We start from the raw sequence: 16483 nt of genomic DNA, 5'->3' as shown, positions 1-16483 counted from the left end.
CCATCTGGAATAAACTCTCAATTAATTCCTTTGTATTGGGTGTCAGCTTTTCCCTGCATGTTCATTGCAAGTTGAAGAGTGTTTGGGTTCCTCCACATTTCATTTTCAGACTAAGTGATGCTTTGCACGAATAAGGGATTTTATGTAGTAAGTACCTTGTAAGGAAGCTGTACCGAACAAAGGACTGAAGCAGCCCAGAAGTAGGAAGAATGTTAAGTGTGACTCATTATCATGAAGTGACCTAAAGGTAGAAATAAATTGGTATTTATGCCTTTTTTGCTTCTGTGTGATGGAGGTCATCTTGGCATGATATTTCAATATTAGGATTTTTTTTAAACCTCCAGGAGGAAACAAATGCTGCTTGAATTTCTGACAATACACTTCATTCCACAGTATTCAAAGAAGCAAAAATAACAAACTGAATTTTTTTTCTTCCTCTCTGCTCTTACTGTTTTCTGAATTGCTAGGCTTTCCTTTGTCACTGTGATCCTTAGTATTTGGAATCTTTTAATACAGAGGTTGTTCGGGTATCGTCTGCCTATATTTTTGTTACCTGATTTTAAATCTGAGCTCGAAACAAAGCTTAAGCTTCAAGTTCATTCCATTGCAGTGTAAAACTGAAATACTGAGTTCACATTTAATATGGCAGGAGAAAAACTATTGGCCATTTAAGAAGTACCCTGGCTAGTAGGTTATTAGAACTGTCTTTGCAGCCTCCCAGGAGATTGCATGGATTCTGTCAAAACAATAAGGACAACTCTAGTTTACCTGATTTGCCATAAGAAGGCTTCTTCTGGCCTCGTTAGTTTTTTGACTTCCAGCCTATGAGTACCAAACAAGTATGTTCTTGGGCAGAGTGGCTGCAAGGGCAGTGTTCTGTCAGGGAAAAAGTATGACATTCCCAACTGTTCCTTCAGGGCTCCTCATCCTCTGCCATTGTTAGGAAATACAGTGAAAAACTGGTTTATTTGCAGGCAAAATCCAGATATTTGAGAAACAATCTGACCTGAAAGTGGGGAGAGATGCCCAATTGCGATGAAGATAGTGAACGTTTTTATACAGCTCGTGCATATATCTCTTACCAAGTGCAGTAATTTGAGGACTTTGCTGTCATTTTTCAATAAATAGTCCTTTGTGACTTTGGGGTTTAATTTGACCCATACTATGTACTTGAGCTAGCAGTGTAGTGGATAGCGCAACATTCATGACTGACCAGGGCCTGTGGAAATGATTCACACCAAGATACCTGTCTGAAGTTACCGTTGGGACTTAATATATTGCAGCTCTTGGGTGTGGATCCAGGGACTCTTAATTCCTTTTTGTCTTTCTGATGCCATTTTATTTCATGTGACCTTCCCTGAAACCAGAAGGAACAGGATCTACAGAACTTCCACGAAGCAGCTCTGATTGGGAATGGCAAGATCAGTGGAGCCTCCTGTGCTGACTGGTCTTAGGCAGGTGCTAGCGGTACAGCTGCGGTGGGTACTTGGCTCGGGGTTGTTAGAAGAAAATTTCCACCAATGTTAATTGGAGGTGTTGGAAGAGTTTTCCCAGGAGGTGTGGTTGCAGGGCTTCTGTCTGACCGAGCCTGCGCAGTTACTCTACAGCTCTTGGGGTAAAAGCGCAACAAACCAAGTGCTATGAGCCTGAAGGTGCCGCAGAACTGCGTGTCCGTAGGTACCCAGCTGGGGTGGTCTCTTGGAGCCTAACCTGTCTTTGACATTCCCTGTGGCTCCAACGGTGAGGGCTTACTTGCGGTAAGGAGACTAATTTAGGAAATACACCTCTACTTCGTTTTTGCTACCTGTTGTTTCGAAGAATCTACTCAATTAGTTGAACAGTATTTCAGATCTTCAGAAGGAGCGAACTGCCGTTCTTTTAAGGCAGAGTCCCGTCTACCTACTGCCACATCACTGTGCAGGTAATTGGTGTCGTTACCAAAGGACTTCTGTGTATCTGACTTTCAAACCTAACAGGAGTGGTAGTTCGATTGTCTGTATTGGAAAAGGTAGCGTGAATGGCAGGGCAGTTTATCTGATCACGGTGGGGGCGCTTGGTACGCCGGGCAGAGCCATGGCTTTTATACTTCCATTTATATGTGGATGAAGAAACATGACTGAGCTCATACTTCCAGTATTTACAGCTCAGTATTACTCTGCTGACTTAAAGACTTAAACCAATAGCCAGGATCTCTTCAGGGGAACCTGAGGGAATTCAATGACTTCTACTGGCTTTGGTAGGTGGTTGAGCCTTTCTGCACTGCTGTGAAGGGCTTGTAACTACGTACAGGGGTGTCCACCAGCTGCTAAGCCGGGTAAGATGCATTTAAATGCCACTCTTGAGATTTCACAGTGTAGTTGTATCTCTGTTTTTCTTCTCTTCCCCCCCCTCCTTCTCCAACAACAGTTGGATGTAGGAGAACACTTCTTAAATCTCAGCAGTTCTGGGTCAAACCTCAAACCAACTGAAGGATAAGCTTTTTGCCAGTTTCTTTACTGGACTGAAAACAGCCTAAGTTTTGAGCTAGTCTGTGTCAAATACAAGAATTATTACTTGGAACAATACACATCCATTTTTTTGCAAGTGTTCCATCTTTGTGTAACTGCAACTATTACATCTTTAAAATTACTCATTTAATTGAAATCTGTTACGTAAGCATAAATGAAGGTGCCTATCATGAAACAACCTAGGTGCTTTGAATCACCTAATTTGTCAGCACGCATTTCACAGGTACTGTTCTGAAAGCATTCATTTTACTTAGCATACCAATATGCCGCCTACCTCTGGGTCTTCAACAGGAATTTTCTTGATTCTCAAGTTTTTCTTTTAAAGAGCTTTGTGGGGTTGGGTTTTTGTTGTTGTTGTTATTTTGGGGTTTATTTGGGGTATTTTTGTTGGTTGCTTTTTTTTTTTTTCTTCATGAAGACCAAAGCTTCATACTAGTAAATAGGATAGAAATGACATCTATGAAAACACTACATCCAATTGTCCTCTCCTGTGATCTTAAAACAAGTCAGCACAACCCATAAAAAAGAATTTACCTCGATCTGGAGAGAATCTGAAACTAACCCTGAGTAGCTTGTTAATCCTCTCGGTGAGTGCCAACAATGTTTGGTGTATCAGAATGTTAACTATAATTAGACAATGTCTAATGCCCGAATAACACCACCTGCAGCGTATCCACAGCCACAGTAGCAGGTGTGGAACTGGCTCAGTTCAGTTGTGTTGCTTTTCCTCCCTGTTTTGGTTAATTGTCTACATCTTCGAACTACTTTAACTGCTTTTTTTGAGCTGAATCAATGTGTTTTTTCTTGGAATCTTGACTTGCCTTCAGCTTTTTTCCTTTTTTTTTTTTTTTAACAGACATGCAAATAATATGTTCTGTTACGATTATGATTTTTGTTTTCAGTCATGAAAATGGGAGGTGCTGATGAAAATAGTGCTACAGCATTGTCAAGGGTGTAGTGTGTAATTTTGAGATGAAAGAAATGCACCAAGAGTTTAATGTATTTTAAGCAATTCTACTGTTAAGAGCACAGAAATGTCGGAATTGTTGATATGAAAAGAAGAAAGCTGTGGCTTGAATTTGATTCCAGAAGAAACAGATTGCTTTAGACCTCTGAAAATCCAGTTAATAGCCACCTGGTTAAACACTTAGGCTTCGGTGACAGTGTTTGACAATGATGATTGCAAAGTAAAAATACTTAAATAAAATCCCTGAGGAAGAAAGTTGTGAACAATACTTATTTTTACATTCTTAATTTTTTTTTTCAAATAAATGAGAATTAAACCCAAGTTTTTGTTAAGTAATGCAGGGCAGTTTTAAATAGTATTTCCTAAAGACAGACTTGTTTGATAGTGAATACATGGAATTGTGTTCTAAGAAGCAACATGTAATTCCTGGGCCATCTACAATCAATTCATTGGAGAGTGAGATTCCCATGAGGTTATTTTGTGCAAGTGATCAGAAGCAGTGGCTGGGATACCTAGTACAGCTATGTGCCGTGAAGAAAGGAAACTTTCTGAATGCATGGGCACGGTGGCTATTTTTATTATCTGAAAATAGTGTTAAAAACCCTTGGGTAACCTTTACACAGAAGCTTCTAAGAGTGGTCTTGTAAGATATCTTCGAGTAATTGTTTTGTGTGTATGTAGAACCCTTGAACTTTGCTTTCTGTGTTGGCTGAAAAAGTAACCACTGTGGAGTATGAGAAAAGGTTTTGTCTTTTCTGAAAAATGGGAAATTAAAGTTTTAGTTCTTCATTAGCCACAAAGCAAAACAAGGCCGTTGATGTGAAGAGGGCATTGTTTAGCCTCATGAGTCACCTCCCAAAATGGTAAAGGAAGAAACTTTCATTGAAACTGAAATTAAATAGCTTTAGAACACTTGATTAAACCCCAAGCTACTTCTAATTGAGTGCACTTAAACTGCTGCTTTTTTTTTTTTTTTAAGGAGTTAAATTTCACTCTCTCAGTCTTTATTTCAGCCTTTACTATTTCATTGATATGTTAGGTCTAGAACACACGTACTGATTAATAATTGTCTTGGAAGAGCTTTTAAAACTGATTGCTTTACAGGGAAAATTACATTTCAAGATTAAGGAGATCACTAGTAGTGTTCATCTGCATTTTAAAAATTATCTCATCATTGGGGCTCAAATTTGCTCTCCTGGGTTAGAGCTCAGACATGGCTAGAGTTCAGCTTCCCTCCTCCCAGTCCTCAAGCAGCTGTGCCTCTTGCAGTCAAGCACAGATGTCATCTTTCCAGCTTCAAGGAAAGGAAGGCTGAGAAGAGCATTTAGGGAGAATGGTGTTCTCAACAACCTTAACATCCAGGATTGCTGTGGGAGAACAGCAGCAAAGAGATGATCAACCCCGGGGCGGGGGGAAGTCAGCAGTAACTTCTTGCCATCCTTTTGAGATGAGGGCGGTAAATAGTCCAGAACACCAGTATTTTTGTTGGAGAACGAGCAATTGTAGCTAGCAGAGAGAGAGTAAACGAGTGCTGAAGAGTATCTTGATCTGTTTGGATTTTGAGGGCTTTTCTGGGGAACTATAGGATAGTATTAGAAAAGGCTTAATGAAGTGAAAGAGGGTTTTACTGTAAATCAAGGAGAGGACAAATCAGTATTGATAGCAGGAGCAGGCAACCTGAGGTTTCTGAGGTAAATATGACGGATTTTAACAAACCAGTTATATTTAGGATATACAGGACTGGTGAAGCTTATCCCTCCAATTGCAAGATTTAAGCAGCAAGAAAGTTTGATTAATACAAACAAATCTGAATTACAACTCTTATAACTTACCTCCTTACCTGAACCAGAATTTCCATCTAGGTATGTTGTTCGGCGTCGCTCTTCCCTCTATAAATCGCTGTAACAGAATTCAGAAATTAAGACAATTTCAGTTATGGAAAAAGCAACTGTCTTGAGAAATGTTTGTTTCAGTGGCTGCTTTTGAAGTTGTTTCTGGCAGTTTACATAAGCAAATAAAGCACAAGATTATCTTGTTGAAACCGTGGAAGAAATAAGGCAGAATAGGTTGAGGTAAGCCACGCTTTTTTTTAAAAAAAAAAAAAAAAAAAAAAAAAATCAGAAGTGCAACCTAGTTAATTTGTAATGAGACATGGTGATGCTATAAAATATAAGCCTGCCTTTCATTATGTGCTATCAGTAGTAAATAGTACATGTTGTGACAGTGTAGAATGCATTATGGTATACAGGCCAAAATATAGGTAAGCTCTTTTTTTTCAATTATACATTATAAGACAGAGCGGTGAGACAACCCTGCATTACACTAATACAAGCCTTGACTATCAAATACATATATTGTTTGCATCTTATTTGGAGTTATGTAATGCTAACACGTTTTACAGACAGCATGGATTTGGAATGAATGTCCTGTGTGCTCTTACCCATTCCAACAGAGCTTCCAAAACAGGTTACTGCAATGACCTGACACGGTAGTATAACTATTAGGTGTCAGGTTGTAAGCTGGAAAACAGTAGTAGTCTGCAGAATGTACTCCATTCTATATCACTGTGGAATCCCTTCAGCAGTAATTTTATAATGGATTAAATTTATGCCCTGGGAAAGGAATCCCAAGGAAGTTACTACCCCTTTAAACAAATTTTACTTAAAAAATGTGCTTAGGAGAGGTTCTTAAGTTCTTGATTTGTTTCTTTATTCAAAAACAATAATTCTACAAAACAAATTAGAAAACAAAACAATTAAAAATCCTCATTTGTTTGCTTCTGTATTCTAACCACTACTAACCTCCCAACAGAAAATCAACTCCTCTGTATTCAGCAGGTTATGGATGATCCAGTTAGGAGGCCCCAAAATGCTCCTGTGAAGTTTCTGCCACAGATACTGCAAGACAGCACCCATAAAGTTCACTCTGGAGTCAACACTAGAATAGAAAAGTCCTGTTCCCAGCCACCTTTACTCACATCACTTCAGATTACATTTTAACCATCTAGCACGTATGGACAAAAATACATCATTCAAATCAATTTGTTTTATCTGAATTTATTCTTTTCAGGACAAAATGTAAGCTTCGGCCCCTTAGCAGTAACTGGAGATACTACCACAGTGTAGGCATCCCCACGAGGTATCTCCATGATGTCACAGTGACTTAGACCCAAGTTAGGGGTATGGGTGAAATTGCCTTTTGAGCCATGTAAATCAGTATTGTAGTTTATCGTTTCATCAGAAGCTCGCCAGTACACCCTGATACTGTTATTGCCAAGTCTATATAGCTTCACCCCAGAAGGGCAGCAAGCACCTAATAAAGAGAAACGTTAATAAGCAGATTTTGTGCACCCACAATACATTATAACTTCCTAGAGTGCATTTTAAACCAGATGACATGATTACTATCACACCAGATACCAGCATTTCAATGAGAAATTATTTAACAGAAAGCCAAAATAATTCTTGAACTGAACTAGGGAAGAAAATGTTCTATCAGACTCCTATTATGGAGCTGGAATTCAGCCATTGTTTCACACGTTGGAATACTGTTGTGCTCTCCTGACTGTGGAGGCACCAGGGCTACCCTAAAGTGCCCGGAACCCTTTTATGGTCTCTAAAATCTAATTTCACCATAGCATAATTTAAATTAAAAAATTGGTTCTGGAGCAATGTAACCAAAATTTCTTTATACGGCCACCGGATGGCCGTTACAAGAACAGGGTTTAAATGATATGTGAAAACAATCCAAAGTGCTTTGATTTAAAAATGAGAAAATTGCAAGTGCATTAAGTAATTGTATGTGTTGAATTTCAGCTGCACTATTTGTATGAGGGGAACACTGTACAAAGTTGTATACTGAATCTATTTGTTCCCAACTGCATCTACAATTTACATACTGGAAGAAGATCCTTGATATGTGCAAGTGGATGTCAAACCCGTTTCACTGATCGCTTTCAGAGATACTGTACAGTTGGTGCCGCATGCAATGCATCACAGGAGACAGTAGTTTTGAAGAGTGTGACACTTTGCTTGTCCTTTTGGAGACTCCAGTGTCATTACATATGTCTGTGCACCCATCCCGACAGACCAGCTGGTATTTGTTACAGACTGTGTCACTTGAGTTAGTATCAGGCCATTAGGGCAACAGGGAGCTCAAAAAGAACAAAAAATAGAGAAGTCGATTCTGTTTAGTACTTAGAAAATGGAAGGTATTGGGGGGGGCGGGAGTGGAAGCACAATAGCACATGATCAAGAGCAAAGGATAAAGACGTGCATCCTTTTCAGGAAAATATTAGCATGCTGAAAAATACTTGACTATTCCGGCAAGCTCCTGATAAACAGAATGTCAATATAAGATAAATTTGTCTCTAACATTGAGTTATAACCCTGGAATTATTATGATTGTTCAGCAAGATACTAAAAATTACTAAAATTTGTCATCAGAATATCAGGGTACATCTGTAGTTTAATTAAGCAGGGTCCACCTCTACTCTTCAAGTCATATAGCTCAGTTCAGCTCTATCTCTGATTAAAGTCTCTTCCTCTACAACATAACAAGATTGCAGCCAAACTGCATGTTAAAAATAGATGCTGCTGTACATCGATCTCTGAACTGTGCCTGGGGATTGTCTGGGTACGAGGTACAGGACAAAACCCTGCTGGCAAATTAACAGCAGCAATGGCGGGTAGGATGTGCTTTAATCTGTTCTTCACACTGTTTATTTGTTGAAATGGACATCACCTCCTTACCTCTCCCTGTAACAGCAGAAGTCAAAATGCTGACGAGGAAGCTATGCATGACGTTAGTGGATCGTGTTATTATAGTTAGCTGTGCCCAATGATAATTGATTGCACTAAGGCTTCTCAGTACGAGGCAAGTGCCAAGCGATCCTGCCTTTTCACACACACAGAGGTACACACGTGTTTAAGCCAAGGACATCCAGAGGCCAGCAACAGAGACTAAAATATGCATGCATTGTAATTAAAAAAAAAAAAAAAAAGAAGCCCAAAACATATAGAGAGACACATTGAACTATTTTAAAATTATGCTGCTAAACATTTTCCACTGTATACAATTCCCACATACCTGTCTCTAAAGGGGCACTGTAGCTTGGTAAGCTCTGTCCTGCTGGTGATCTTGCTATAGCACTAACAGAGAAAGCAGATCCACAGCGAAGATTAAATAGGGTACAGGAATTTCCAGACCTTGTGCAATGCTGAAGTCCAGCCTCTCCTCCGCCAGTGAAAATATACGTAGCTGCTTCATCACTAGATTGCCAGTGCACACTGATTACAGAAAGAGCCTCCTTTGAGTTATTTTTAATTTCAGGACTGCAGGGAACGGAAATATTTTGTATTAACGGTACTTAAACACATTGTTTATGCATACCACAGAAGTTACACAATGAAAAATAAACCCCAATTAGAACTGACAAACTGCTTTGGAAAAGTCTACGATCCCTAAATGTTCACTCCTGGTGAGCACGCCGAGGATTTGGCACACAAAACCCCAGATGAATCGCAGATCTGACTTTCCAGACCCGTGGCCACCACGTACGCAGGCGCACACGAGGCCTCGCCGAAGGGCCGGGGCGGTGCCGGTGCCCGTCAGCACCGCGGACAGCGGCCGGGGAGCCGCTCGGGGCGGGCGGGGAGCGCCGCCGGGCCGGGCGCTTCGCCCCGCGGATCTGCAGGGCCGCGCCACGGCCCCGTTAACCCCAGCTGACTGCTCGTCCTGGTTCAGCACCCCTCCTTCCAAACCAACAGGGGGCACCTCGAGGTACAGGCGAGGCGCAGGAATCACGTGTATATTTGACTTCAAATTTCCAGGCATCTAGAGGTTAAATAACTCTAACGATGTGCTTCACAAATTCCCATTGAGCTCGTTGTTTTTTCATTTTCTAAACATGAAAACTCTCTATGAGGAAGCTGAAGACTTTGATCCGCCCTCCTAAGGCAACAGAAGAATCCCCAGGACTTGAATTCAAACGTCATGCCAGGACTGTGTGTTATTCATGCACCCTTGCCTGATGACCGTGAATCGCTAAACTGTTTTCAAGTTTATAAGCCTGTTGCTGCACTTGACTACACAAGTCACATTCAACTGCAATGTGACGTAATTCTTTTTCTCTGCCAACCTTTGTGTGTTTTGCCTGAAAACTGAATAAAAATAGAAGTTTAAGTCATTGTCTTCCCATAAAAATGTCCAATCAGCTCTACCATACACACAGTTAAAGGACCCAACATGAATTTGCAAGAATACATTTCTGCTTACCAGCAGTGTAATTGAATACGTCACCTAAAGGACTCTGCCCGGCCTTGACATATGCACAGGTGCTAATGAAATAAGCGAAGCCACAGCCCGACTGGAAATGGCATTGAGTAAGTGTCGTGTTGCAGTGCACTTCCAAGCCATCATCACTCTTCACAAAAACCACATAATAATGACCAAAATTGGTCATGATACCAACAAGTGGCTGGGTTCATCTTCTTCAATTGATGTATTTCCTGGTGCACAAGACCTGATTAAAAAAAAATCAAAAATAAAAGAAAGAAAAAAAATTGTAATCAGAATATTTTTATTGAAGTTATACTTTGGGGGAGTAAAGGAAAACCAGGAATATATAGAACTATTCTACTCAGCTTTGAACGGTTGCTCTGTCTTGTTTGAGGAAACAGCAGCTTATCTGCCTCTACAGAGGATGCTCCTCACGTTTAGACAAGTGAGTATGATTTTTACAGAACAAAAAGATGCTACCTTCATGTTTTACAGAAAAGAGTCTGCTTAAGGAGCCCCTGTGAACAAAAACAGTGGCACCAGGCAGTACCTCCAAAGGAAGAGGACAGTCTGTGCTCCCAAATAGTTTTGGATGACAATGGGAATACTAGCTTGAATAGCAGCTGGCATCCAGAAGCCTTTATGTGAAAACCCTTTATATACTGGTATGAAACTCACCGGCTGTGTCTGAACAGAGCTGCCTTTTGCTCAGGTTTCCTTTCTGGTGGCATCCCAAAATGTCACATCAAACTGCAAACTCCATGGCTTTTGCTTAAATAACATTCACTTCCTTTCTAGTTCAAAAGTTTAGCTTGCTGCTGTTAGAATGAATATACATTATCTAGCTGAAGCAAAGTTGCCCGAGAAGGTAACAGCCCACAGCTTAGAAGACATCTCTTGCTTAAGGCTCTCTCATCCCTTTAGATTCCCCTCTCAGTTGCTCACATGGATGATCTCTAACTCATATCAATGTGAAGTCAAAATGAGGCAGGTTACATCAAATAATTAAGTAAATAATGTTGTGTCTTTAAGGTAGCACATAATAACAAAAATGGTTTAGGTTTTGCTTACATGGGCAGTTCATCTAGCAGGTCAGGAAGCAATAACCCCCAACATGGCCGTGGTACTAAGGAGCTGAAATGAGCAACCTTTTGTCTTGAGGTGCTACCTGAGAATAGTCTGTGACGGTATCTTAATTTAGTCTAGCGGTGCTACTTTAGCTGAATGTGGTTTTGTTGACCTCTTTTCTAATTTACAACTAGATCTAGCCTAGAACAGTTCTCAGCCTAGGGCCCGTCCTTAATGTTACTTCTTCCAATCTGTTTGTGACAGACCTGACACAGCAGGACAGATCCCTTACTCTTTGCATTTGTCTTACACTCAGAAAATTGACTTTAGAACAAGTGCTTCTGGGTAAGAGAAAAATGCAGGCTTACTGGTTCAGTCAAAAATATTGCAGGTTTTTCTCACAGAAATATGAAGAAAGTTTATGCTATTATCCCCAAAACCAGAAAGGTATACGGCACAGTTCACGCATGAAATTCAGAAGCAGAAGTAACCGTCTGAGAACCACTTGTGAATTGTAGTGGACTAATTTACATTTGAAATTAAAGAAATACATATTAAAATGCCATAAGCTATACAAGGATCAATGACACATCCTAGTTTTTAAGCTTACTGGATCAGTAGGTTTACTGGATCCAGCATCATCATATGCTGTGACAGAAACATAGTATTCAGAGCCACACTGGAGCGATGGCACCATGCAGGAGGCAAAAGATGTGTTACGCTTCAGTTTCAAGAGCCCACTGGAGGCTGTCACACTCTAAGTTAGAGCTCCTTCTGTTGGTGTCCAAGAACAACAGCTCTGAAAGCACCACTATGAGAAGCTACTTGAACATCCACTGGTGGATTAGGACCTATGGTATATCAGGTTGGAACACATGAATACAACTTGGCATATGGCTCACAGACATGATCTTTTCCAGAACTTGCAAACTAAACACAATTTCTGTGGTGCAGACCTTACCCTCATTCACATTAAAGTGACAATTTTTTAAAGAAATAGTTCTAGCTGCATACCCTCACAAAGCTTTCTGTTGAAACACCTCGCCTTATTTGAATACTCATTTCTCAGTTAGAAAAATCCTCAACTCAGCCTAAGCTTGTGTAATCCTTACCCGGGCCCGCCCTAGGTGCACCTTTAGTGGTAGTTAATGGTGTCTTTGCCTCAGTAATATTCATTAAACATAGCCATGTCATCTGAGCTTCCACGGACTTTGAGATGGGGTAAAAACTACATGATCTGAAAATCCACCCAATGTATGTTTGACAAATATAACATGATCACACATACACATAAATACTTTCTGGTATATGTTTTTGGGGTTTTTTAATGCTTACAAGGTTTCAGAAAAGCAAATTTCTTAGTTGTCCTTTGGTTATATGTCAAATCATTTCCAGGTATCCCATTGACATTCCAGGCATGTGTCTTGATAGTAGAGAGAGGGTTCCTGGATCTAGATTTGTAAATGTCAAGGAGGTATTGGTGGTGTTCTCCTTCAGCATTCTGCCCAAACCATCTGATCTCATGAGGGACACAGAGAATCCAGCTGCCATATTCACAGCTTTCTAGCTCACCGCAATGGAGTCACAACTCAGAGAAGTAACGGAAAAATTGGAGCAGCCAGGACTGTTGAGAAAGAACACAAATTAAGCTTTTGTTTTTCGGTAATACTGTCTGAAAGCACCAAATTTGAAACGAATACACAGAAACAACAACCACCAAACTGAAAGACAAATTCAATGACAACAAAACCAGAAAAACAAACTAATGCAAGACTGACAGAATAAATATAGAAATTGATTTGGTGTATCCATTATGATATTACAGGTTTTGTAAAGTGAATATAACTCATACCCGAAGTATAAAAGGTTGCATGTGTGTAAGAATGAAAATCACCAGGAAGGTACTGTATTTCCTGTCCTCTAAGTTTTACATTGTCTTAGTATTTTATACTTTTAGTTGTTTCTTCATTTCTTCCATTCCCTCCAGTTATGTCTTTTGAGAAAATAAAACTTTATGTTTTAAAAAATAAAACACATATATTCATACAAATTCTAGTAAAATTTCCTATTAAACATTTGACTGACAGTACTGTCACAAAGTAAAGCATTCATTCAGACTCTTGTCCTGATCATTAAGCTAGATGGCCAAATTCTAGTCCTCAAAAACTGAAAGGAGAATGCGATCAATACAATTTAAAATACAAGATTATAATAAATCAGTACTGGTACATGCCTGAGCTACACTGTTTTGTTTTCTGTTCAAATAAAAAATTAAAAAAAGAATGCTTGCATGAATGCTTTATATTATCATAACACTCCATAATTTGAAATAAGAATAAGAATTTGAAAGTCTACCTGGTTTTGCTTTTCTGAAAGGTGAAGGCTGGCTTTTTCCTCATGAATCCATAGATCTGATAGCGATTCTGTACAAGGTGGCAGGTTTCAGCCCCGTCACTGTGCCTGGAGAGTTTGTAACTACAGTTTCCATGGAGGAATCTCCATCTTGTGCAGCCAGCAGGTAACCAGTAGCCCCAGGTACTGCTCTCCGTTCCACTGTGACACTTGCTAAGTTTTGAATAGGTTCGGTCAATGACAGGTATGGCTGGAGCTGAACCAGAAATAACGAGACATACTGAAGTTGGGGAACTGGGCCCTGTGGAACGCTAAGTGCTCTGAACATCTCACACAGACAAAGCATAGGACAAATGCCCTACACTTTCTATGAATGTTTAAAATTTAAGTTAAATTAAGTTTAAATGAACATTAACAAAACAAACAGTCTTGAGATACTCTAGGGCAACTTTCGTCTTTCAATGAAAATATTCTAATACTCTTGACCATCATTTAACCCAGGTTGCAACACAAGGTCTTTTTTTTGTCCTGCTCTATAGCAAATTAACTATGCTGGATGTTTACAGAAAGCAATATACAAAGAAGTGGAGGTTTATACAAAGCAGTCTCAAATAGGATGCTGAATCGCAGGCATTTTGTATCAGAACAACATACAATAATTTAGTTTAGAAGGGACCATGGGAAGTCATCTTATCCAGATAAGGTAACTTATCTCAGAGCAGATATACAATAACATGACACATCAAATATTGAATTAAATGCTTTTCTATTACACTATGCTGCAGGCCATTCAGAAAGAGCTCTTGTAGCACACAAAAAGTATTTCTTAACCACAAGTAATTTATGTTCAGTAATCAGGATTTTCAGACTATTATCAACAAGTCCCTACATTGCAAGGCTGCAAAAACTCAGTAGAAGAGAAAAAAAAATAAAATGAAGATGTATCTCACCTAAGATTAAGAAAAGGAATGAAAAAGTATTTGGGACAAAAGTATGTGCCTTGAGGCAAACTATTTTATAGCAAGACAGCTAATTTGGGATTTCAGAGAGCCTAGCAAGTACTATACACGGTTATACAACTCCTGAGCATTAGGTCTGCTCTGTTAGTCCCAAGCATTTTCTTATTCAGCTATAGTCAGACACCGTTTTTTGCCCCATTTGTAAAAATATATTCTATATGATCATGCCTGCAGAAAATTCGCAGGTGCGTCTTTCATGATCTTTGAGCAAGCTACTGCTCCGTGATTTTTGTTTCCTTTTAAAATATTGTCTTTAGTAACCATTCATAAAAATTTCTGTGCAGGAAATCCTCATGCAAGTCTAAGGGAGTTGCTTGCCTAACAGTCAAGTGGAGAATATATAGCACATGATTTATATCAGAAATAAATTACAGATCATTAATAATTAATATCTGTTCCGCCATAACTAAGCCAGCAATAGAGGTTTTCCTATACTTAACAGCATAAACACTGGTTTGTTTTGGTTTTTTGGGTCATTATTATTGTAACAATTACTTTTATAAGAAACAAATTCTATGGGAAGAATAATGGCTATTTCTAAAAATTATCAGCTAAATTATTTGAAAAATAGAATTCCAACAGAATATTTTTGCAATTCCATTTCAGCAATGAAATAAAAAAGCACTTCTATTTATGTAGACTCTTCTTCAAAATCCATCAGTGACTTATCTGCTACAAGTCCTCTTGTGAATGAAACAAAAATACCATTTATCAACACCAGTACTGAAAAACGTATATGGCTTCACGTCTGCATTTGTAATGAAAGGGTTGGTGGCTTGGAAAGCTGGAGTCTGAGCAAGCTGTGCGTGGTAGGTCAGGGAAACTTATACATTAAAAGAAAAGCAGAGGGGAAAAGGAGGTAATACTCAATTTGGCAACAGAACCAGCAACAGCCTTCAACAGGAATGGCAGCTATTCCCTGCCACTACATCAAAACATCAAGGATAAAATCCCAGTCCTACCGAGGTCAATCGAAATCATACTTCACACAGTTTCTCTTACTAACCTGTTGACTGAATAATCTGTGTTTCTGCAAGAATAATTCCATTCTTGTCAATGGCTTCTGCTTGTATAGCATAAATAGTATTGGGAATTAACAAAGTTAGAATTCCTTTAAGTGTGACATCGCTAAAAAGAGCCAGTAATGAATAGCTCTTGACAGTGCAGTATATGCCAGAACATTTACTATCACCACAGAATGAATGAATTCTGAGAGCATTTCTTGTAATCTTGCATTCCTCCTATTTTAAACTAGTCTGTATTCACATTTAAGGCAATAGGAGCTGTAGGCACAAAATACAAAATTGAAGAAAGTATAAAATGTTGTAAAACATTGGAAATATTTGCACCTAGCAGATCATGCTTCTTCTGGTTTGTTTTGGGGTTTTTTGGGTGTGTGGGTATTTTTTTTTTTTTAATTAAGAGATACAACAATTAATTGGGTGCAAACATGGGACAGTTTGAATCCTATTTGTAGCACAGTTATGTAGGCAATGAACAGCACAATTTGTCAGGCTGAGTGTTCTGCCTGGTTCACACTAGTTTCAAGGCATAAGTGGTCTGTCAGAATCTTTGTGCAAGTGTCCGACAGAATTGGGACTCCTAAAAACGAGCTTTGAAATTTATAAAGGTATCAACGCAGATTTTTTAAAGCTGAATCAAACTTAAAAACAATTTTTGTTTATAAAGCTGCTAGAACTTACAGAATGTTTTATTACAAATCACACGTGTGTTTTCTCTGCAGACCCATTCAAAAATAAGCAGGCAAAACCAAAACACCATTTTGAAGGTTTACCTGTGTTAGTTGAAAAGATCTGAAAAGGAAGATGTAAAAATATTAGAAATACTAAGTGAAATACTGTATTTGGAAAATTTAAAAAAAAGTAATAATGTTAGTAACAACAACAACAACTTATAATACGACATTTTTAAACACATTTTACTGATATGGTGTATTTGCTCAGATTCTTTAAACATGGAAAGTTTATGCAACCAATTTGGTACAGGTATGCAGATCATGTAACTTCTTCATTTTCCTCTCTGAATCTGCCCATTGATCCAGTTTTTAGTTGTCGAGAGACTTTGAAAGACCTTGTGTCCCAACACATTATTTTATTTCCCGGTCACTTGTAGACACTGCAGAAGTGTAATAGTAACAAATTATGAATGCAGAAGTGGGTGTCGGTCTCTACCCTAACTTTTAGTTTACTTTTACAAAGAGTACAGTATCATTCTTGAAAACAGTTTCAAAGTAAACGAGTTGCACTCACCACATCTAGGCAGTTGAAGAG

General features: G+C 39.0%; 1 protein-coding gene across 1 annotated transcript; it reads right to left on the bottom strand.

Annotated features, from left to right (window-relative positions):
• Positions 1 to 5849: 5849 nt before the first annotated feature.
• On the bottom strand, positions 5850 to 16467 carry FNDC7 (fibronectin type III domain containing 7). The gene is given in 15 exon segments (XM_086463053.1): positions 5850 to 5953; positions 6535 to 6786; positions 7373 to 7627; positions 8563 to 8841; positions 9751 to 9936; positions 9939 to 9997; positions 11412 to 11616; positions 11619 to 11672; positions 12184 to 12259; positions 12262 to 12428; positions 12431 to 12445; positions 13177 to 13385; positions 13387 to 13453; positions 15199 to 15320; positions 16463 to 16467. Coding segments are annotated over 15 exon segments (2055 nt in total).
• Between the last annotated feature and the right edge of the window lie 16 nt (positions 16468 to 16483).

Source organism: Leptosomus discolor, chromosome 3 (genome assembly GCF_034619465.1).
Source record: "Leptosomus discolor isolate bLepDis1 chromosome 3, bLepDis1.hap2, whole genome shotgun sequence".
NCBI classification, from domain to species: Eukaryota; Metazoa; Chordata; class Aves; order Leptosomiformes; family Leptosomidae; genus Leptosomus; species Leptosomus discolor.
Note: the sequence above shows the minus strand (reverse complement) of the source record. Positions and strands in the feature narration are given on the sequence as shown.